Source organism: Plecotus auritus, assembly GCF_963455305.1.
Source record: "Plecotus auritus genome assembly, chromosome: 9".
NCBI classification, from domain to species: domain Eukaryota; kingdom Metazoa; phylum Chordata; class Mammalia; order Chiroptera; family Vespertilionidae; genus Plecotus; species Plecotus auritus.
Window position 1 is genome coordinate 24,019,651 of NC_137783.1, and position 23,060 is coordinate 24,042,710.

At 49.3% G+C, this 23,060-nt stretch overlaps 1 protein-coding gene across 1 annotated transcript in view; it reads left to right on the forward strand.

Moving 5' to 3' along the window:
• The window catches only part of PDLIM1 (PDZ and LIM domain 1), a 35,341-nt gene extending 12,557 nt beyond the window's left edge, over positions 1 to 22,784 (forward strand). Inside the window, exons 2-7 of the mRNA XM_080642469.1 lie at positions 283 to 434; positions 3,272 to 3,356; positions 7,733 to 7,932; positions 18,448 to 18,599; positions 21,269 to 21,386; positions 22,236 to 22,784. Of these exons, the coding sequence (XP_080498595.1) occupies positions 283 to 434; positions 3,272 to 3,356; positions 7,733 to 7,932; positions 18,448 to 18,599; positions 21,269 to 21,386; positions 22,236 to 22,422 (894 nt within the window). The 3' untranslated portion in view covers positions 22,423 to 22,784. The remainder of the gene's footprint in view (positions 1 to 282; positions 435 to 3,271; positions 3,357 to 7,732; positions 7,933 to 18,447; positions 18,600 to 21,268; positions 21,387 to 22,235) is intronic.
• The last annotated feature ends 276 nt before the right edge of the window (positions 22,785 to 23,060 follow it).

Here is a 23,060-nt window from a genome sequence, read left to right on the forward strand (position 1 = left end):
GGATCTCTGTAAGCCTCACTTTTCAGGTCTCTAAAATGGGGACTGGTGTTTGTCCTTCCTCACGAGGTTGTTGTAAGGACCCCATGAGATAGTATGTAGAAAAGGACTTTGTAAACCATAATGTATTCCATAAATATAAAGGTTTGTTACTATCGACACATGATTTTAGTCCCTTTCCTTTTTACATGCTTTGATCCACATCCGTGACTACTTGGCCTGGTGATAACGTACTCAGTGGTTGCCTTGGAGATGAGTAGTAACTAGCTCTTTTCCTTTTTCCAGGTTACTCCCGGAAGCAAGGCTGCCATAGCTAATTTATGTATTGGAGATATAATTACAGCCATCGATGGGGAAAGTACCAGCAACATGACGCACTTGGAAGCTCAGAACAAAATCAAGGGCTGTGTAGACAACATGACTCTCACAGTATCCAGGTGAGGCTCGGGGAAACACCGTTCTTTCGGATCCACTGGAAGCTGCTTGTGGCAAGGACTGCCTCTCCCATCTGAGTCCCTTACAGCCCAGCTCAGTGCCATGTATCCATAGGCAGGTCAAAAGGTCTGTGGAATTGCCCTAGCCGGTTTGGCTCAGTGGATAGAGCATCGGCCTGCGGGCTGAAGGGTCCTGGGTTTGATTCCGGTCGAGGGCACGTCCCTCGGTTGCGGGCTCCTTCCTGGCCCTGGTCAGGGTTCGTGCAGGAGGCAGCCAATCGATGTGTTTCTCTCACATCGATATTTCTCTCTTTCCCTCTCTCTTCCACACTCTCTAAAAATCAATGGAAAAATATCCTCGGGTGAGGATTAAAAAATAATAATTAACAAGGTCTGTGGAATTGGAACTTCAGTTGCTTATTTCCCCTCTATTTGTCATAGTGCTTCTTATATTGTGGGGTCTTTCTGCATTTTTGTTGTTGTTGTTAATCCTCACCTGAGGATATTATTCCATTGATTTTTAGGAAGAATGGAAGAGAGAGAATAAGACAGAGAGAAACATCGATGTGAGAGGAACACATTGATTGGTTGCCTCCTGCACGAGCCCAGACCAGGGCCTGTGCTGGGGAGGAGCCTGCAACCAAGGTACGTGCCCTTGACCGGAATCGAACCTGGGACCCTTTGGTCTGCAGGCTGACGCTCTATCCACTGAGCCAAACCAGCTAGGGCTCTGCATTTCACTTGATCCAGTACCACTTTGAGGAAGTAAAATCGTTAACTATTGCCAAGTATAATGAAATGAAAACTTCCTGGAAACCATTGAGAATCTGCTCAGGATGTGGCTCCTGCCACACCACACCAGCAGTGGGTACTGCGCCAGGAGATTACAGTGACAGGGAAAGAGAGCACCCCGCCAGGCAAAGCGCTGAGTGTATGTTCAGGGACACGGAAGAAAGGAGAGCTGACTGTTCTCAGAGGCTGACGAGTGGGGAACGTGCACCGGGAGTGACTGGGGTAGAATTCCCGTTCTTTTGTTGAGTCTTGGAAGGAAAGAGCATGATTTCAGAAGCGATTTGATTCAACCTTGATGGCCCCATATTTCCTGTTGGATCAAGTTCCCATTCTCCATTCTGATCTGTCACGGTAACCTGCTCTTTAAGGTCTCATTAACCTTAGCTCTTCATCACGAACCCTTTGCTCAGGCTCTCATCTGTGAATAGGTTTTTGGCTTTCTTCTACCTGCACCACAAGACTGGTGGGAGGACCCAGTGCGGGGCAGGATAGCTAAAATTACGTACACGTCAGTGCCCTATCCTCATGGGAGGTACACATTTTATGACTACCCCCTCAGAAGTTCATTTTCCCCCACATTCTCTTTTCCGTTTCTACCTCAGTCCAAATCTTCTCCTTCAAGCCTTAGTTTGACATTCACTCACTTATTCATTAACTAGGGGCCCAGTGCACGAATTTGTGCACCTTGAAAGGAACTGTGGGCTGCAAGGCTGTGGTGGGCACAGGGGTGGGTCTCCGCCCATTCTCCGTGCCCCCACCTGGCCCATCCCACTGCTGCCGCTCCTGTGTGCTGACGGTGCCAGCCTCGCTCACACCCGCTGATGGCGTGGAGCAATTGGGGCCGGCGCCAGCAGTGGGTGTGAGCGGGGCTGGCACTGTCACTGGGTGCCAGCAGTGGCTGCTGCCTCTATCGCCCCTCAGAAGCAGGGGAGGTGGAGAAGCCCTCAGGGACTATCAGGGCTGGCGGCCGCTGCTTGCACCCACTGACGGCGCCGAGTGATTGGGACAGCCCGGGCGCTGGCAGCAGGTGCGAGCAGTGGCTCTGTCACCGGCAGCAGGTGCCAGCAGGGCGGGCGCCAGCAGCAGGTGTGAGCGCCCGGTGGGACCACGGTGCACGCGGGAGCAAAGAATTTCCAGTAACCACCAGATGCGCTTGTCCCCATGACAGCGACTGGCACCCTGCCTTGGTCTGGCGCCTCTGCTCACCTGCTCCACCATTTCACCACAGCCGATGCCCGCCATGTTCCACACTCTGTCGCCTGCTGCCAATGCCCACTGTGTTCCGTGCGTGCCCCCTGGCAGTCAGCGCATGTCATAGCGACCGGTTGTTTGGTAGTTCCGCTGTTTGGTCTGTTTGCATATTACGGTTTTATATAGCGAGATAGTTTAATTGATTTTTGACCCATTTACCAACAAACTGAACAGATTTTACTTCTGTGCGTGAGTAAAACCTTTGTACTGTGCTAGGCACTCTGACAGTACAAAGATACTCTGACAGTACAAATATTCTCTCCCCATAAGAGAGAAAAAACCTACACTAAGGAAAACTGAGACCAGACTGAGATTGCAATTGGTACAAAGAAATCCTTTGCAAGCCCAACAGAGGAGGCATCACTTTTATTGGGTCCAGACAGGCTTCAGGGATAAGTTGGTTACCAGGTTGGATCAAGAACACTGGGAGAGAGGAAGGAGATGCTCGTTCTGTTCTGAGCAGAGGTGGGCAGCATGAGGCATGCTCAGGAGCAGGGAGGCGGCCAGTGTGGCTGAGGGACAGTGAGACAGAGTGTAGTGAGGGAGGTCGAGGCTCACGAAGTCCCAGCAGCTGGAAAGCCCCTCAGGGCTGAGCGTGGGCAGCTATCAGACACGACGTAATCAGACTTGGTGCTTTCGAATGATCACGCTGGTGGCTAAGTGGAGGGGAAGGCGGGTGGCAGGGTGCTGGCTCAGAGCCTAGGAGTCAGGCAAGAGGGGGCCTTTTCCCATTCTGTTTTTGGTGTGTATTAGTTATTTAGCATGCACGAAAGAGCAGCTTTGTCCCTCTCTTGCAGATCTGAACATAAAGTCTGGTCTCCTCTCGTGACAGAGGAAGGGAAACGTCATCCGTACAAGATGAACTTAGCCTCTGAGCCGCAAGTAAGTACTTGTCCACCACTGCCACTCCTCGCACGACCCAGCAAGACGACGCCCGTTTTTTCCTGCCTTGGAGGCCCGGAGATCAGACGGCAGGGAGAGCCCTCCGCTGTCCGTGCTGGGTCCTGGCTCTGGTTCAGCTCTTCCCGTAAGGGAACTGCAGGAGGAAAGGGCTGGAAAACCCCAAGGCTGTGACACTGGCCCGGGCTGGAAGCTGGGGGTAGGAAGGCGTTACGGGAAGCGGGGGGAAGCCTTCCTGTGCAGAATGGGGTGGCGGGACCATGTCAAAGCAAGGAGCTGACTCAACTCATTATGGACGTCAGAGACAAATGAATTATGCCGGGGGGGAAAGTAAGTTTGAGTCTCGAGGCCTGGACGCTAGAGGAGCTAAGGGGAAGGTTAGTAGTAAGCTCTGCTTCTCTCCTGGTTTCCCACTGTCTGATTTCCATGATCCTGAGGGTGCAAGTCTCTCTTTTTGTTACAGTGAAACTTCTAGTGAGACCTTAAAATTACTAAAATGAAGTGGTAATTCACAATGAAAAATGGTAGGAGTCAATGCACAGTGTGAATTTCCTGGGAAAGTAGACTGTCCCACCCAGCCGGCGTGGCTCAGTGGTTGAGCATCGACCTATGAACCAGGAGGTCACGGTTGGATTCCCGGTCAGGGCACATGCCTGGGTTGCAGGCTCGATTCCCAGTGTGAGGCATGCAGGAAGCAGCCGATCAGTGATTCTCTTTCATCATTGATATTTCTCTCTAAAAAAAAAAAGTCCATAAAAACATATTAAAAGAAAGTAGACTGTCTTAGGATCCCGTATTTATAAATAATTCTCAGTATTTAGAGTATAGGTGATTTATTACTTTCTTCCTTAATTACATCTTCTGAATAAGCTACAGTGAACGGGGATTCTTTTTTAAATAAGGCGAAAAACTTAAAGTTTAGGACAGTGTAAAATTCCATACACTAGACATACTATTTTTCGCAAAGTATGTGTCTGTTGGATAAAAAATGAATTATTAGTAAGTTCATAAGTAAATTGACAACAGCTTTTAAAAACTTCTTTTAGACTAGTTTGTGATCGTTACTGATTTAATCCCAATTGAAAATTTGAACTTTAATTTTTTTTTTCTAAATTTGGGGGGCTAATTTTTATGGTGAATTGAGATATAATCAAAAAAGGTAACGTAGCTAGCTAGCTTTCGTACATAAAACAGGAACTTGTATGAAATTGAACTCCTGGGTGCATTCGAATGGGTAAATGGAGTGGTTGCATGTAAGCGATATTTTCTCAAATGGCTTCCATTTAAAATGTCAGAAATCTAATCACAAAATTTTTCCCATTAATAGAATAAAAATCACACTTAAGCGTCCTAAGAGTCACATCAAGGATCACTTTGCACCTGAGATTTCTAAACGGACATGAACTGGCTACTCCGGCAGCTCCTGTTAGGCAGCTCATCACATGGGCTCCGTCTGTGAACGGGCATTTGTGCAAACTAATTGAAAACACGCCACAGTTAATTCCCCCCTCCCAGGAGTTCCAGCCACTTCCTTAAACTCACTGTAAATGCTATGCTTTAACGTGTTAAATCTCATCCATTTTATAACACAGAAGGAATGATTTTGTTTTAATTTGGTCTGTCTAAAATCCTAGTTTTCACTTAAAGTAATACTTAAATTTCAGTTATATTTTGGTATGTATTATACTTGAATTTTCATTTTAAACATAGGATCTGGTTACCTATATTCATTTTTAAAATATTTATCTATTTATTTGAGAGAGAGAGAGAGAGAGAGAGAGAGAGAGAGAGAGAGACATCAATTTGTTGTTCCACCTGTCCATGGATTCATTGGTTGCCTCTTGTATGTGCCCTGACCGGGGATCGATCCCACAGCCTTTGGGTATCCAGACGACACTCTACCCAACTGAGCTACCTGGTCAGGGCTGTGTTAAATATTTTGAAGATAGTTCTCATCAGATTAAAAAATTTTTCAAATACTTTAACTTCTAACTTGAGGATATTTTCCTTTTGATTCTATGCAATTCATTTGTCTCTGACGTTCATGTGAAAAATTTGCCACTTTTTGTTTCTTTCATTCTCTACTTCCATTCGTTCTAAAATAGAGGAGTGAGTAGGAGCAGAGTTCACCTATAGTTAAAAGATCTGTTAGTTCATGTAAAGCCAGCCAACACCCCAGCTTATCTGAGGTCAGAGCACTTACACACCTACTTTATATTTCCTCATTATTGAGTTTCCTAGGCAACTGATAAATACGAAGCCCAAACAATTACATCATCCCTTCCAAAAGGCAGGCCCTGAATTAACCGCCTGACTTCTGGAAAGACCAGTGTTCACATGGGGTTACAGATACTCCTTTTATGTACAAAACAGATATATTCTTGGAAGGTTCTCTATAAAGGGAAAAGCAGCGTTTCCAACCTGCATTTTCTACCAACGTCCATTCGAATGGAAAATGTGTTTCTGTGCAGGGGACACTGGTTGCATGTCTCTGTGTGCTTGGCACACTTATATTTTACACCAAGTCCTTGTGCAAGAGGCTTTATTACTTCATTTTAAAAATGAGAAATGGGCTGAGAAAGAGGTATAACGTGCCCAAAGCTGAACAGGAAGCAACTGAGCCGGCACAGAACAATAAGGGCTCTTCCCTGGTGCTCAGCATCCTGGGTTGCTCCTCGGAGTTGCTGTGGAGAAGCTGAGAGGAGGGAGAAGTTGCACTCCTGGCTACAGCCGTGGTCTCCCCGCGGTGCTGGAGCGCAGCCCCGGACGTGGGCCCAAGTCCCGGGCCTCCCGTCTGCTGCCGTTAATGACTGCACATTATTTCTTGGATGCGTGGTGCCGTACAGTTTACTTAACCATTCTTTGATCAGTGCTAATGTTATTTTTTTAACTAATTATACTTACTTCCCCTTTTGTGAACCCTCTGTGTGTAGTTAGCTTCGGTCCGATGTGGACAAAGCGAACTCAACGTCATTTATATAGTTTTAAAACCTCATTGATTCTGACCTGTCGGATAGTGTTGTCTTCTATTTTAAATCAGGGCTACTTTTCGTCATAATGTTTTCTAAGAAAGCGTGAAAGACTTAACGGTTTAGCAGAAAAAGAGAAAAAAATAAAAGGAAGAGCAATGAAGGACAGAAACTCTTGGGGGGCAGGGGCGCAGCTGCTCTAGGCCTGGGTGTTAAGAAAGAGACCACAGCCCTAACTGGTTTGGCTCAGTGGATAGAGCATCGGCCTGCAGACTGAAAGGTCCCAAGTTCGATTCCGGTCAAGGGCATGTACCTTGGTTGCAGGCATATCCCCAGTAGGGAGTGTGCAGGAGGCAGCTGATTGATGTTTCTCATCGATGTTTCTAACTCTCTATCCCTCTCCCTTCCTCTCTGTAAAAAAATCAATAAAATATGTTTAAAAAAAAAAAAAAAAAAAAAGAGACCAGGGTTCAGGAAGATTTCTGGGGACCCAGAAAATAGGGCGCAGCTGACTTTAGTAGGTTGCACCGCGCGTTCTGTTGCCTGGGAGGCAGGGAGACCCAGACCTGGGTAGAAAGCACCTTGCTCACTGAGTCCTCAGAAAAGCTGGGATTTTTTAAAAAGACATGTTAGTTTTCAAACGATGGGCTGTTTGTACAGAAGCGCTGAGGTGCTGTAGCTGTGGTAATTATCCTTAACTCCTGGCAAGCCAGCGTCGGGGTGGAGGGCACTTTCTCAAGTGACGGAAGGAGGGGGACGGGCCCAGAAGGAACCAAAGGCTGTTCCCGCAGCTCCCCTGGGCACCGCCCCGCGACAGGTAGCCCCTAGCCTTCATCTCAGCGGCCCTGTCCTTCTCCCACGAGAAACCACGGATTCTGGGGCTGCTCCAGCCCCCTTCTGCGGGAGTGCCCAGGCCATCTCTGCCCCAGGTCACCACAGCCCTCTTATCTTGTTTGTCTAACCCTCGCTGTTCTGGGAACTTTGTCTCCACCTGTTATCACCTCTTGCTTTGCGCTGACCCAGAAGTGCCTGCCTGTTCTTCTCCGTCTGGTACCTTCGTCCCCCCGGAATATGCCCTGGAAGGGTGTTTCAGCTTCAGGGCACCGGGTGTCCTGCCCTGGGCTCCCCAGCAGGAGGTGAGCTTCACTGGCCTCAGGGGAGAACCAGGCGGCGTGGCTGGCGTGTGAACCTGTCCATGTGCCCAGCTTTTGAGAATCCAATGTGCCCCTTTCTAGCGGGTACATGGGAGCCCCTCAGCTAAAGCTTGGCGTTGAGCCAGGGCCTCTGGAGCTCATTGGAACACCTGTCTCCCTTCACTCGGCCTGCACTGTCCACGGAGGAGGGGATGTAGGATGCCCCCCCTTGATTTCTCCTCTGCTCTGCCTGCAGGAGGTCCTGCACATAGGAAGCGCCCACAACCGGAGCGCCATGCCCTTCACCGCCTCGCCTGCCTCCGGCTCTGCCCCCAGGGTCATCACAAACCAGTACAACAACCCCTCCGGCCTCTACTCCTCTGAAAACATCTCCAACTTCAACAGCGCCTTGGAGTCAAAGACGGCAGCCAGTGGACCAGAGACGAATGGCAGAGGGTGAGTGGGCTCCTGAATTCTCCGCCAGGCCAGGCCCGGGCTGGGCAGGCAGGTGGGGGCAGGTAGAGCCGCTGGCCCAGGGAGAAAAAGGTCTACGTCAACACAGTTCTTTCTGCCTTTATTCTCCTCATCTCTGTAAAGGAGGAAATACCACCTGCCTCGTAAGGTTGTTGTGAAAATAAGAAGTAACCCGTAAAATGCCCAGTATTATGTCTGGTGCAGAGTAATCAATTACAATCAATTACTCACTGAGATCTATGTTATGGTCTTGATATCTCTGGCCACACTCGCTCCTTGGCAACTCCGCTGCTTCCTGAGAAATTCTTCAGTATTTACAGTGGGGGTTTCTGCCGTGTTCACCATCCAATCCACGCAAGGAAAAAGGACGTCATGATGCACGTTTTGGTTTGCCTTTTCCCTGAGTGGCCAGTAGGAATAATAGAAAGAAGAGAAGTCTGTGAGGATGTAAACGTGTAAGGACACAAAGGTTTGCCCGGGGGCAGGGGTGGGCTGCAGGGGTGCAGCGTGGAGCGGTCTCAGGAAGCGTCTTGCTCGGGTCTGGGGAGGTGTGTCCCCTCCTGTCACTGACCATTTGGCCACAGCTGCCTCTATGTCTCTGTTCAGCAGAGGGGGCCCAGGGTCTGCTCCATCCCAAACTCCTTGAATCCAAACTAGGAACACCACACATGGTGGCAAAGAGCTGGGTTTGAGGATGGAGAGTAAGAGATGGGACCAGTTTTCTGTGGGTGAAAGGGCGATGGACTATGTCACCAGTTGCCATGTCAAACACCCAAAGGTGGCAGAGGCGATGAGGACACGAGGGCAGAGCTGTGGGTGCCCATGGGAGCAGAGCGGCCCGAGGCAGCTGGCCCGTGCACGCCCCATCCAGAGGGGAACCACTCCTTGGCTCCAGCCAGTCCCCACATGCTGGCCTCGGAGCCTCATTTTTGCTGATTAATTGCATTGAAACGGAAGTCTAAATGCCTCTTTTTATCTGAAATTTCCTGACCGTTAATGTTGGTGACAGTCAAATTTGTTGGAAAATATGTGTGGTCCAAACTTGTCTGATCTCTGAGGATCGAGTGGAATCCGCATTCTGTGTTCGCCCCGAACCCATTTTGTTGTTCAGTGTCTCCCCATTTCACCTTCAATAAGAATCTGCCCAGCTCTGAGGGTGATTCAGTTGCCAGGCCAGTGCCTCAAATGCCGGGTAGGAGAGGTTAAGGCACAAGAGGTTCCAAGCCACTTCGATGTTTGGAAAGGGCTGTTGTGGGGCCTCTCAAGGGCTCCTTGGCCGTGTCGTCCGCGTAGTTCCCCTTCTCTGAAGAAGACCCAGATGCTATTGGGCAGCCACCGCGTACAGGTGTCCCGGGCCCGGCACCAGGAGGCCCTGCCGTTTCCTCTCCGGTTTCTTAGCGTCCAGCAGGGGGGCTTTGCTATGTGCCTGTGGCTTTACAAGCTGCCCCTGCAGTCATTGCAGTAACCAAGGCAAAGTGGCTACTGATGCTTCTTCCCCAGATTCTGGTTCCTGCAGAGCCTCTGGCTTGAGATGATGATGTCCTTCGGGGTGACAGGGGAGCTCTTGGGGTACCCGAGACAGAGAGCATGCTGGACCGCCCAGACTTTCCATGCACACACACTGAAGGCGGCTTTCTCTCCAGCAGCTCGGGGGGGGAGCTGAGTGGTGGAAACACCCTGGCCACGATTCCTGCGCTTTGCTGCCTTGGTGCTGGGGGAGGCTGAGAATGTGACCTTCTGTCACTGTCCCCGAGTGGAATGTTCCCTGCTCTGGAGTCAATAACCCAGGAAATGACACATCCTAATTGAAAGAGCTGCTGTGCACGGGGAGGAATATGTGCCTGGAGGTATTTTTAGTATGCCTCTGGCCGCTATTCCTTCATTAATGTCTTCTTTCTTCCTCTCTCATGCTCCCCGCCGGCTCCCTCCCTCAGTCTGAAACCGTTACGTCTGAGACTGTCTGGACACTGTGCAAGCCTTTCCTCCAGCCCCTGTCCCCTCCGGTCGACGACTTGCTGGCTGCAGTGGCCTCTGAGTCTTTATCCAAAGTCTCCTTTCAGATTTCCTCAGCAGAGGGGCCAGGTCCTGCTCCATCCCAGGCTCTGAGGATGAATCCAGAAACTGGGGACACCAGGAGCCCACGGCCCGGAAAGCACGGGCAGGCTGTGCTGCCTGCCTGTGGGGTCTCTGCTCACCGACCGGCCTGTTGCTAGAGCCGCCCCTGTGTGCCCCCAGCAAAGGAAGGCGCCCTTGCTTTCTCCCTCCGAGAAGCCCCAAGCCTAGCTCACCGCACCCCCCCCCCCGCCCCTTTAGTCTGTGAAATCCTGAGGTTCCAGAATTGCTCGCTTCATACTTGGCATCTGAGGTCATCCCTGATCCCTTGGGGCTGACTCTGAGTTTCTTTGTCCAGCGCACTTCAGAGCGGCCTGGTGTGTGTGTGGCTGTCTTGTAGGACTTCCCAGGGCCATGTCCCCATCAGACAAGAACACAGACCGCATTGTCATTTCCCAGTTTAACTGGGAAGGCAGACGCGGGGGGACCATCCGTCCTCCCAGCACACGTGCAGCTGCGTGGGGGGGCCGCTGGATCCGTTCAGGTTAACGGTCATTTAGTGAGCGCCTCCTGTGTACCTGTGGGCGCAGGAAATACTGCTCTGTCCAGCATTCAACTTAGACCTGCCGTCGGACCTCTTTGGACTGAGCTTAGGGGCTCTCGGGTCACTTTTTGATGATTCGGGGCCTGGATTTCATTATCTATGTGTGTCTCAGAAACGTCCGGCCCGAGAAATCATTTGGTCTGGCCCTGCCAAGGCGTGAGGGGTGAGTATATTAAATGTTTGACCGAATATAGCAGGCTGATTTTCAAGTCGGTAATTTTGTATGGCTCAAGAATGGTGTTACTAATATTCAAATGGCCCTTGGCAGAAAAAGGGCTCCCCACCCCTGATTTTTGTGATGGTGCTCGATACTTTCCTGAAGGTACAGGCTGTGTCGATAGCGGGTCCGGGCTCCAGTTCTAGCTCTGCCTCTGACTAGCGGTGTGATCGCGGGCAAACCAGAAAGCTTCCCTGAAACTTCATCCTCTTCCCATGAAGTGCGGGTAATGCTAACTACCCGCCAGTTGCTGAGAGAATGAAATGAGATGCGTGAAGGCGCTCACGATGGTCCCTGGCCCCTGGCAGGTGCTCAGTTACTACTGATTTCACAGCCCATGAGGAACTCCACGCCCTTCACGCCGGAGCACAGGGCTTCCCCCAGAGCAGTGGTCGGCAAACTCATTTGTCAGCAGAGCCAAATATCAACAGTACAACGATTGAAATTTCTTCTGAGAGACGAAAACCGACTTCTGCGCATGGGCCACGAAGTTTCAATCGCACTGTACGTGCGCGCCTGCACGTGGTATTTTGTGGAAGAGCCACACTCAAGGGGCCAAAGAGCCGCATGTGGCTTGCGAGCCGCAGTTTGCCGACCACTGCCCCAGAGGAACAGAAGCATGTAGATGGGCATCATGGAGAAGTCACATTTTGCTGTGACTTACGATAAGCTTCTTTCTTTCCCAGCATCGCAGCTTACGTTCAGCCAACCCCTGCGGTTAGTCACCATCCTGTGTATCGGTGGCCCCTTCCTGAAGTCATCGGTTGGGTTCCCATAACCAACATGACGGTCTCAAGATACTAGTTTCACATTGTGTTGTCAGGCAACCCTGCCATAGACTCACCAGGCGGATTTCTAAGCAGGTGCAGAGGAAATAATGAGATGCATTGTTCCATTCAGATGATAGGAGGGATTATGTCAGGCCTGACTCACTCGGAGCTGGACCAGAAGAAAGCTCCGTCAGGAGCTAAACCGCCCGCAGCCACAGAGACTGGCTCGAGTCTGGGTGTTCCTCCCCCTTCTCCCGGGCCCGTAATTACTCCTCTGGTTTCTTATTACAGGCCCAGCATCTAGGCCTTTGAAGACTAAAACTTAGGGAGCATTCTGACCAGGCTCCTCTTCTAAACATGAATTGCATTATTTGTGAACATTGGGTAACCAGGGCACTCAGACATGAGGATTTATCCGAGTCAGTGTACCTTCTTTACCCGAACCTGCATGAAAATCAGGCACTAAACTTCCCAATTAGCACTTTGGGGGACAGTTAGTATTATCTGCACATCATTTGGGGAAAGGATTCTTAAAGTGAATTAAACTTTTTATTTGACGTGATTCACTTGCAGTTACAGGAGATAATAGCAAGGACCCCGTCCCTTACCCAGTTTCCCTCCATGGTAACATCTTGAAAACTATAGCACAACCAAACTAGACTACAGACATGAGTAAGGTCAAGACAGAACATGTCCATCACCTCAAGGATTCCTCAGGCTGCTCGTTCATAGCCACACCTACTTCCCTCCTATCCCTGCACCCTACCAACACCCCCCGCCCCCCACAACCACTAATCTGCTCTCCATTTCTATCATTTTGTTAGCTCAAGAATGTTTTATTGATGGAATCCTATAGTATGTAACTTTCAGGGATTGGCTTTTTTATTATTCAGCATGATTCACTGGAGATTTATTTCATTTCTTGAGATTTAAAAAAATAATTTAAATATATATTTTTTATTGATTTTAGAGAGAAAGGGAGAGGGAGAGAGAGAGATACATACATCAGTGATGAGAGAGAATCACTGATTGGCTGCCTCCTGCACACCCCCTACTGGGGATCGAGCCCACAACCCAGGCATGTGCCCTTGACTGGAATCGAATCTGGGACCCCTCAGTCCCAGACGCTTTATCCACTAGGCCCATGGTTGGCAAACTGCGGCTCGCGAGCCACATGCAGCTCTTTGGCCCCTTGAGTGTGGCTCTTCCACAAAATACCACGGCCTGGGTGAGTCTATTTTGAAGAAGTGGCATTAGAAGAAGTTTAAGTTTAAAAAATTTGGCTCTCAAAAGAAATTTCAGTCGTTGTACTGTTGATATTTGGCTCTATTGACTAATGAGTTTGCCGACCACTGCACTAGGCCAAATCAGCTAGGGCTTTTGAGATTTTTGAAATGTATTATTAGTTCTTTTTTTTCTGTTCTCAGGATTTATCTTTTTTTATTGTTCGGTTAAAAACACATAGCATAACATATATCATCTAAACCATTTAAAAAACATGTTTTTATTAGAGAGAGGGGAAGGAAGAGGGAGGTAAACATTGATCAGCTGCCTCTTGCATGCCCCCTACTGGGGATTGAGCCTGAAACCTGAGGCATGTGCCCTGACCGGGAATCGAACTGAGGACCTCTTGGTTCAAGGGTCAGTGCTCAACCACTGAGCAACACCGGCTGGGCAGTATGGATATTTTATTGGACATTTTAATAACATTAACTTCTCCTATCCATGAACCTGGATGCCTTTCCATTTACTTGTATTTTTGCAGTGCTGATCCAGAGCCAGGCTGTTCTCTATCTTCCTTGACATTCTGACCTTCACCCCAGCTGCTCCTGTGGCTGGAGCAGGCCTGTGTGTCACATAAGGCTGTAGGCGAGGCCTCTGAAATCTTCCTCTGGAAGCCAGCTCAAGGGAGTTTCTTCTTACATTCTAAATACCACTGGCATCCTTAAATGCTTGGCTGTGTCAGCCACCTCCTCAGGCTGGGAGTGGCCTGTCTGTGATGCCCCTGCGGAGACAGGCCCTATGGTCAGGGCCTAAAAGAGTAGGAGAAAAATATTAAACATTTAGGTAACTAAATGCACCAAATAGGACTCAGCACCAAATAGGACTCAGGAAGAAACAAGGGCTAGGAAACACAACTGTAATGTATAGTTACTCCGAAGAAGCTGAATTCATTAAACTCTTGTATTTTGCTACTACGATTGGGAAGACTGGGTTTAGAAGAATGTGGTGGCTCTTGGCATCCCACCCTTACAAGTTTTCTTTCCTCCTGGTGACTCAGTCATGCATATGATATATTTTGAAACCTTATCACTATAGAATTCTTTCCTTCAATGCTGTTACTATATATAAAAGTGACGGTGCCTTTTTTTTTTTTTTTTTGCTGCATTTCTAATGTGTATTTTTGTCCTAGAATTATTTTTTTTAAGAAATGTGGAGTCATTTATGATTATCTCATAGTCTGATGTCTAAGACTCAGACTTTGTGTCTTAGGATGCTACTTCTGAATTAGCTGTATATCAGTGCTTCAAATAAGGTAATGGATATTGGAAGTGCTTTATAAATTGTCAAGCAGTAGAAATATGTTACCATCATTTGAGAAAAACTGTACATTGTTTTCCCTTTTTTAATCCTGGGAATACATTGCAGGACTGTTTGCTGGAAGAATATGTGATGACCTCGTGGTTTGGGTTCTGTCGTTTTTAGCGTTCCCTCGGCGGCTTCCAGACATAACAACATACACCCAAGAAGGGGAAAAATTCTCCCTAAGCACATTCCATGGTCTGATCTTGATTTTAAAATAGTTCCAAGTGTAAGAGAAAAAAGATTCACCAAAAATAATATAATACATTTATTATAGGGCAAGCTCAGCCCTCAGGACCCAAAGAAAGAGTGAGGCATAGAACTGGAACCTCGGTGCTGAGGAGGTGGGCCAGAGGAAACGTGGTCCTGGTTGAAACTAATTCTTCAAGGTGGCCCTTGGCCAGCCCGGGATGCTCCCACAGTTCCCTGCGGGTGGGAGGGACAGACAAAGGCAGGGACCATTGCAGCCAGCAGGAGTGACCAGCTGAGGAGTCTTTTCTTGAATTTTGACCTTGCCTGGCATCAGCAAAGCATATGTCATTGCTTGAGGGCTTCATCCTCTATCGTAAGAGCCTGATTGTAGTCAAAGCGGAAACCCGGGGTTCCGTTGGTGCAAGTGACACTGCTTCCTGTCGGCCATGAGCTTAGCCAGTGCCCCGGAGGCTGACGGATAAGGGACGGAGGGGGGCAGTAGCCTGGGAGAATGGCCCAGGAAACATATACCTCCGCTTCCTTTTTAAAATGGAATGTGAAATAACTACTCCATGGATAGGAAATGCGTGAGTAGAACATCATCACTGTAATTCATTTGCATGTGTAACCATGGCCTCAGCCCTAAGGACAAGGTGGTTAGATTCGCTGAGAAACGGTTGGAGCCACTGCCTGCACCTGCCGGCATCCTTACTGGGAGGCAGCCTGGCGGGCTGGGTGGCGTGTCGTTCGTTACTCACACACTACGACTGCGTACGTCCTTGTCGCATGGGTGGATTGCACCACCTTCTGGTATTTGCTCTGGCGCCCTGGGCACACTGTCCCCCTACCCTAGGAGTTGGCAGCTTCTGAAAAAGCCTCTGCGGCTGAGAGGCAGGAGGTGATCTGGGCCGGAAGGCTGTGCTGCCCCTTCCCCTGGCCCCGCCCTGGGAGGTCCCCTTGTCCTAGAGCAGCGGTTCTCAACCTTTCCAATGTCGCGACCCACAGGTTGAGAACCGCTGCTGTAGAGCTAAGACCATCGGAAAACACAGGTATTTACATTACGATTCATAACAGTAGCAAAATTACAGTTATGAGGTAGCAACGAAAATAATTGTATGGTTGGGGGTGACCACCACATGAGGAACTGGATTAAAGGGTCGCGGCATTGGAAAGGTTGAGAACCACTGTCCTGGAGGATCCCCTGTGACCCTGCAGGAGCTGGGAGAGGGCGCAGCAAGGAGGAGAGAGGGACTCGGACCCACGGCAGTTTTCATTCACTTCCCTAATTCCTGCTGAGCCCAGACGCTGTGCCAGGCACGGATCCAGTGCTGGGAACACAGTGCTGAACAGACAGGCCAAGGCCCTACCCCCAGGGGCCTTGCCTTCTAGGGGAAGGCAGACAATAAAGAGGCAGACACTGCAAGTGTAACCCAGGGGAGAGAGGAGAAGACACGGATAAAGATGCAGAGGAGTAAGGGGTAGAGTAATGGGGTGGGGTGGGCTGTAAGTGTCCGAAGACTGACGTCTGAGCAGAGGCCTGAATGAAGTGTGGGAGCCGAGGGAGCAGGGAGGGCAAAGGCTCTGAGGCTGCTGGGTTCCAGAGCAGCTTGGAGCCGGTCCGACCAGGGCCGGTGAGCAGTGGCGGCGGCGATGTGTTTAGAGAGGAAAGCAGAGCCACATCTTTCAGGGCCTTTCTACGTTGTAGTGAACATTTACTCCAAAGGAGATGAATTTGATTAAATTTGTATTTTGTTATTAAAACTATATATTTGGTCCTAAGTCGGATGAGAACACTTGAGCCACATCTCAGCAGTCTGATTCCTGTGTTTAAAATACCACTGTGGCCCAGAGCTGGTGTGGCTCAGTGGTTGAGCGTCGACCTATGAACCAGGAGGCCACGGTTCGATTCCCCGTCAGGGCACATGCCTAGGTTGCAAGCTTGATCCTCAGTAAGGGGTGTGCAGGAGGCAGCCCATCGATGATTCTCTCTCATCATTGATGTTTCTATCTCCCTCTCCCTTCCTCTCTGAAATCAATTTTTAAAAAATTATTTAAAATACCACTGTGGATCCGGAAAGTGGAGCTTATCGGAAGCCTGAGAATCACAACTGCGACACCCAAGGAACGACTGCGAGCCCCAGAACAACGCTCCCCAATTGGCGCAAACACACGAGTTCAGAGGAGCTCTACACTCCACCACGGAAAGGTCAGATTTCGCTTGGGATAAGGCAGCTTATACAACTTAATAAAAGGAAGATAAATGATCCAATAAAAAAATGGGCAACAGACCTAAATAGAATCTTTTCGAAAGAAGACAGAAGGAGGGCCAAGAGACACATGAAAACATGCTCAAAGTCACTAATTATCCGAGAGATGCAAATCAAAATGACAATGCGATACCATCTCACACCTGTCAGAATGGCTATCATCAACAAATCAACAAACGACAAGTGTTGGGGAGGATGCGGAGAAAAAGGAACCCTCGTGCACTGCTGGTGGGAATGCAGACTGGTGCAGCCACTGTGGAGAACAGTATGGAGTTTCCTCAAAAAACTGAAAATGGAACTCCCATTTGACCCAGTAATCCCACTCCTGGGAATATATCCTAAGAAACTAGAAACACCAATCAGAAAGGATATATGCACCCCTATGTTCATAGCAGCACAATTTACAATAGCTAAGATTTGGAAACAGCCTAAGTGCCCGTCAGCAGATGACTGGATCAGAAAACTGGTACATCTACACAATGGAATACTATGCTGCCATAAAAAAGAAGGAATTACTACCATTTGTAGGCACCTGGATGGAATTAGAGAACATTATGCTAAGTGAAATAAGCCAGTCAATGAAAGAAAAATACCACATGATCTCACTCATTTGGGGATAATGAAAAACATTATAAACTGATGAACAAAAAGATAGATACAGAGGCAGTAAAGCATCAAAGAGACTGTCAAATTACAGCGGGAAGGTTAGGGAGTGTTGGGGGAAATAAGAGATCAACTGAAGGACTTATATGCATGTATATAAGAGTAACCAACGGATGCAAAACATTGGGGGGTGAGGCATGTATGGGAGTGGGGTGGGGGGGGCAATGGTAAGATATGTACACATATAATACCTTAATAAAAAAATAAATAAATAAAATAAAACACCACTGTGGCCTCTCGTTGAACACAAGACGAGGGACAAGTTGCAAGGCGGGTCCATTGTGCTGCTGTGCGATGGTGTGGCTTGGACGTGCGGTGGGGTTGGGGGTGGGGGTGCTGGGAAGCCTGGGATCAGGACAGATTTCAGGTAAAGCGAACTGAGTCTCCCCGTCTCCTTCCTCAGAGGCTCCTCCCTGGAAAATGGGCCCTGGGGGGAAGGAGCCCCCAGCCCGCCTGTCTCATCCTGTCTGGGGAACCCAGGAAGACCGGGAAGGTGTGGGAGGCAAGGCTGGCTTGCTCAGTCCCTGGGCCTGCGCTGAGGCCTCTGCCCCTCCTTGAAGCAGAACAGAACTTGACAGTTCACAAAGCACTTGGGTTTTTCATCCTCAGGGCCAACCCTGTGGGCAGGGCGGGGCGGGGCAGATGCTGTCCTGTGTTGTTGGCGAGGAGACCAGAGTCCCTTGCACGAGAGAGAATTATGAGGGTTCAGAGAGGCAGCAAGCAGGCTGCTGTCCTTAGGAGTGCAGCTCGGCGATTTCCGCTGTGTGAGGGAACACGTGGCCCATGCTGGGGACCCCGCTGGGGTTTCAGTGGTCAGGTCGTGGCTGACGTTTTCCCGTTTCTAAATTTTCTTTTGGCATAATGTTGTTTATGTAATTTAGAAAGAAGCAAAACATTCCCATTCCATGGGGTTAGGCCAACATGTAATTGAGTGACTAAAACTCTTTTGAAAAATAGCTTCTGGCGGCGTTGAAGCAGCAGCCAGCTCTGGCTCCGGGCACCTCGCAGTATCGGCAGGAGGCCTTCTTCCATCAGGATGGGGTCCCCCCACCCTTTGGTTCGGGGGTGTCCTCCCTTGGAAGGGGGTGCCTGGTGAGTATTTTTTTAACTTCTGACATGTCTTAATGAATTTCTAAACATTCTTTACAGCTTAGAGCATTCTCTGTCTCCAAGTGGACTTGTCATCGACAAAGAATCCGAAGTTTACAAGATGCTTCAGGAGAAACAGGAGTTGAATGAGCCCCCGAAACAGTCCACTTCATTCCTGGTGTTGCAGGAAATCCTGGAATCGGAGGAGAAAGGTAATCAGCTCTGCGGGTGGCCAGAGGCTCTTGTTCAAGGCCCAGGGTGAGGGCCAGTCATCCAGTCATTGTGCAAACAAAGGTGACTGCAGGGCGCCCCCCACCCCACTGTGGAAAGAGCACAGTGTGCTTTGCAAGGCGTGACTTTTAAGATCCTAAAAGCTGGGAAAGGGAGAGAGAGAGAGAGGGAGAGAGAGAGAGAGAGAGAGGGAGGGAATGAATATGAATGAGCTCCCACCACACCTAGCCCACCTGTGTCCTGTCACAGGAGCATTAGGAGTCGGCGTTAGGAGGCTGTCTGCTGCACTGGAAACCCCTGATGAGGGCTGCTGTCATTCAAGAAGGCTCTGGTTGGTAAAGCAGCACTGCATGGTAGACAAAACTTGCACCCGGGACCCGCCCTTGACCCGTTGTGAGACCTCTAAGCCCTCGTTTCCGCATGACGGAAACAGCACGGGGTCAGGTGCCAGGTGCAGTCATAGAGGTCCCACAGGTGTGCAGCAGGATTCGGTGATAACTCCAAAGACTTGAAATGGCTTGTCTCATTTTGAAGGGTACAGATCAGAGGCATTAAGTACATTCATACTGTGCTACAGTCACCCCCATTCATCCCAGAACTCTTCATCTTGCAGAACTGAAACTCTGTGCCCATTAAACACTCACTCCCCCAGTGCCTGGAAACCACCATTCTGCCTTCTGGATCCATGACTGTCTCGGGTGGTTCATATGAATGGAATCAAACCATACTTGTCATTCTGTGACTGCCTTATTTCACTTAGCATGATGTCCTCAAGGGTCATTCATGTTGTAGCTTGTGTTAGAAGGACCTTTCTCTTCTTTTTATTATTATTCTTTTAAAAAAGTATATTTTTATTGATTTCAGAGAGGAAGAGAGAGGGAGAAAGAGATAGAAACAGCATGCCCCCTACTGGGGATGGAGCCCACAACCTGGGCCTGTGCCCTGCCTGGGAATTGAACTGTGATCTCCTGGTTCATAGGTTGATGCTCAACCACTGAGCCAGGCCGGCTGGGCCAGAAGGTCCTTCCCTTTTAAGGCTGAACGGTATGATAGGTATATACCATCTCTTGTTTATCCACTTACTTGTCTATTAAAGGAGGCTTTTAACGAGAGAAAATGTGTAAGGAGACATCATGGGTTGAGAAAACACAGCGAAATCACAGAGTTTCTGAGATAAGAAACCTGGACTTGCTCATTAAGTATCGAGGCTCATAATGGCTGATGCCCGGGGTTCCAGGAGAATCCTCAGATGGTCTGGAGTCAGATCATGGAGATCACCTGGTGCTATGTTAAGGACCAGGAATTTGACTCTATTAGACCATTTGGAGCCATGTTAAGCAGTGAGATGGATAAAAAAGAAAGCTGTGCTTTATTCAACTCATTTTCATCTGTTTCTCCAGAAAGCTTTGATATTCAAGGTTCCCTGAAAGAATGAAATTTTGGAAATGTTGGTAGTTGCTCAGAGTGCTAAGGGAGCTGGTATTTTTACTGTAAGTCGGTTGAGAGGGCGGTAAAATGAACTTGAGTTTGCAGTGTTGGCTGAATAGGAGAGAGAAGAAAATCGCATCAGCAGGTGGCGCTGCAGAGCCGAACAAGCTGCAGCCGGGATGGATTTATCCAACTGCTCTAGCTTGTGCCCAGTTTTGAATTTACTTCTTATTGCACAAAGGGATGTGGACTCTCCGCCTAGTAGGAGGCTCTGGTGCCCCTCCTTCCTTCTCTCCTCCAGCTTATTGAGTTAAAGCATGTTGGACTAAGGTAGAGACCATCATGCATTTGTCATGACATTTCACCTTTCATTCCCAGGTACTTACTGAGCCTCTGTTATTTGCTAAGCCCCATGCTAGGCTCCGTGGAATATTGGAAAATACATAAAACGGGGTTCTAGTGACCTATTAATTTGCAATTTGGACAGAGACGTGTGGATAGCCAGTGAGCATGACAATACAACTAGGCCACAGCACAGTAGAGAAATAAGTGATATGGAAACATAGCCAGCCAAATATGTGGCAATAATAGTAAAATTGGGAGCGTACCGTTGTTAATAGCTGCCGTGACATGGAGCTCTGAAGATGCAATGAAGTGGGCAGTGGCCCGTTCAGCACCCGGCAACCACGGTGTGTTACGTGCACGAAGCCGACTTCAGGAAGCTGCTTGCTGAGCTCGGGAGCAGGTGCTTCTCCTCTGGCTGCTTGTGTCGAGCGCGGCTGTAGTGTTCGTTCTGGTGAACTGGATTTTTTCACCCTCTAAATACAGTCTTTTGATGATCAGATAATATTTTTTTAATTTATTCTTTCTAAGGCATTTTAAAGTACCCATATCGCTGTTTGCATGTATTTAATCAGAATGTAATGTGTGTTTTGAGGGCTGACCACGTGCCAGGTACTGTGGGAGGGCTGTATGTGCATTTTAAAATCTTTTTGTGACACTGTGAAGGAAAACAACAACAACAAAAAAAGAAATCTGTTTCATAGAAAAGGAAACTGGGAACCGAGAAATTAAGTACCTCACCCAGGATCACAGTCAGGTCTGTTCGACTCCATTGCCCATGACCTTGCTGGGACACACGTGTAAATGGCTCTGAAAGGACTGAGGGATGCTTATGCGATCCTGCCCTTCCCGACCAACCCAAGTGTGCTCCTCATTTTAGGGGATCCCAACAAGCCCTCGGGATTCAGAAGTGTTAAAGCTCCGGTCACCAAAGTGGCTGCGTCGATTGGAAATGCCCAGAAGTTGCCCATGTGTGACAAATGCGGCACCGGCATCGTGTGAGTATCTGCCTTCCCCGGGCATTGGGGGCCCGACACGCTGAGTAAGCCGTGACAGTGTGGGAAGTGCTGAATGTTGCACATGTTGGGTGTGATGGGAAGAAAAGAAACCCTACCTGTAATACGGAGCAGAGCGGCCAGGTAGGTTCTGTGCCCCGGAGCCAGGTGCCGACGGTTTTCCTCGGCCAGAGAACCCTTAGGGCAGTGGTCGGCAAACTCATTAGTAAACAGAGCCAAATATCAACAGTACAACGATTGAAATTTCTTTTGAGAGCCAAATTTTTTAAACTTAAACTTCTTCAAAATAGACGCGCCCAGGCCATGGTATTTTGTGGAAGAGCCACACTCAAGGGGCCAAAGAGCTGCATGTGGCTCGCGAGCCGCAGTTTGCCGACCACTGCCTTAGGGTATGAATATATAAAACCAGAAGAAGCCCTAGCTGGTTTGGCTCAGTGGATAGAGCGTTGGCCTGCAGACTGAAGGGTCCCAGGTTCGATTCTGGTCAAGGGCACATGTCCAGGTTGCAGGCTCGATCCCCAGGAGGGGGCATGTAGGGGGCAGCTGATCAATGATCTTCTCTCATCATTGATGTTTCTATCTCCCTCTCCCTTTCTCTCTGAAATCAATAAAAATATATTTAAAAACAAAACAAAACCAAAAACAGAAGAAGCAGGGCCACGCTATTGACATGGGAGAGACTTCTGGAAGGTTTCAGGAGTAATGTCTCTGGACCCCAGGAATGGGAGGCCTGATCTGCCTTTTGGTGGCCCTTTTGGGGGCGCCCCTGGCCCTGGTGCCACCTTTCTGTGCCTGTCACTAATGGAGCCACTTCCTCCCTGCCTCCCGCAGCGGCGTGTTCGTGAAGCTGCGGGACCACCACCGCCACCCTGAGTGTTACGTGTGCACCGACTGTGGCACAAACCTGAAACAGAAGGGCCATTTCTTCGTGGAAGATCAGATCTACTGTGAAAAGCACGCCCGAGAGCGGGTCACCCCACCGGAAGGCTACGACGTGGTCACTGTGTTCCCCAAGTGAACCAGCAGATCTGCACCGAACACTACTCTCCCACTAGCCCTGTTGCGCCTCGTCCCATGCCCCGCCCTCTCCTCTCTCGGAGGTCCCTGCTCCCTGTGGTTTGATCCCTGCTCCTTAAACGTCGCGTCCCCGCCTGCGCTGACTGGCTCCCACTGCCGTGTGATGCTGCCTTTATAGTACGTGGAAGAGCGTTTTGTTCAGTGTCCCCTGCCAGCATCCTCTCTTCACCTCGGTTCGTCTCCGCTGCAAACAGACAGCAGCCCAATCGGAAGCAAACCGGGGTCAGGGAAGTGGGGATTTCTGAATTGACTATGTCTGCCATTGGCTTTGTTTTTACTCAATAAATGTACGCGCTCTAAGGCAGTATGGTGTCCTTTATCGCTTGATCAGGCTCTGACTGGGAGCACTCTTCTTCCATTTCCCGGTTTAGTTATCAGTAGTCTTTCAAGATTAAGCCCCAGCATCCCTCCTTTAGACGGGCTTCTCTGATGCCCACCAGGCCTAGGATGCCGCTCTGCGGTGCCCCGTATCCAGGGCGCTCCTCTCTGGCACACATCACACGGGACACTAACCACTCGTCTCCTGAAAGGCATGAAGCCCCCTAAGAGCTGACCCTCGGTCTCTCAGCTTTGACTATT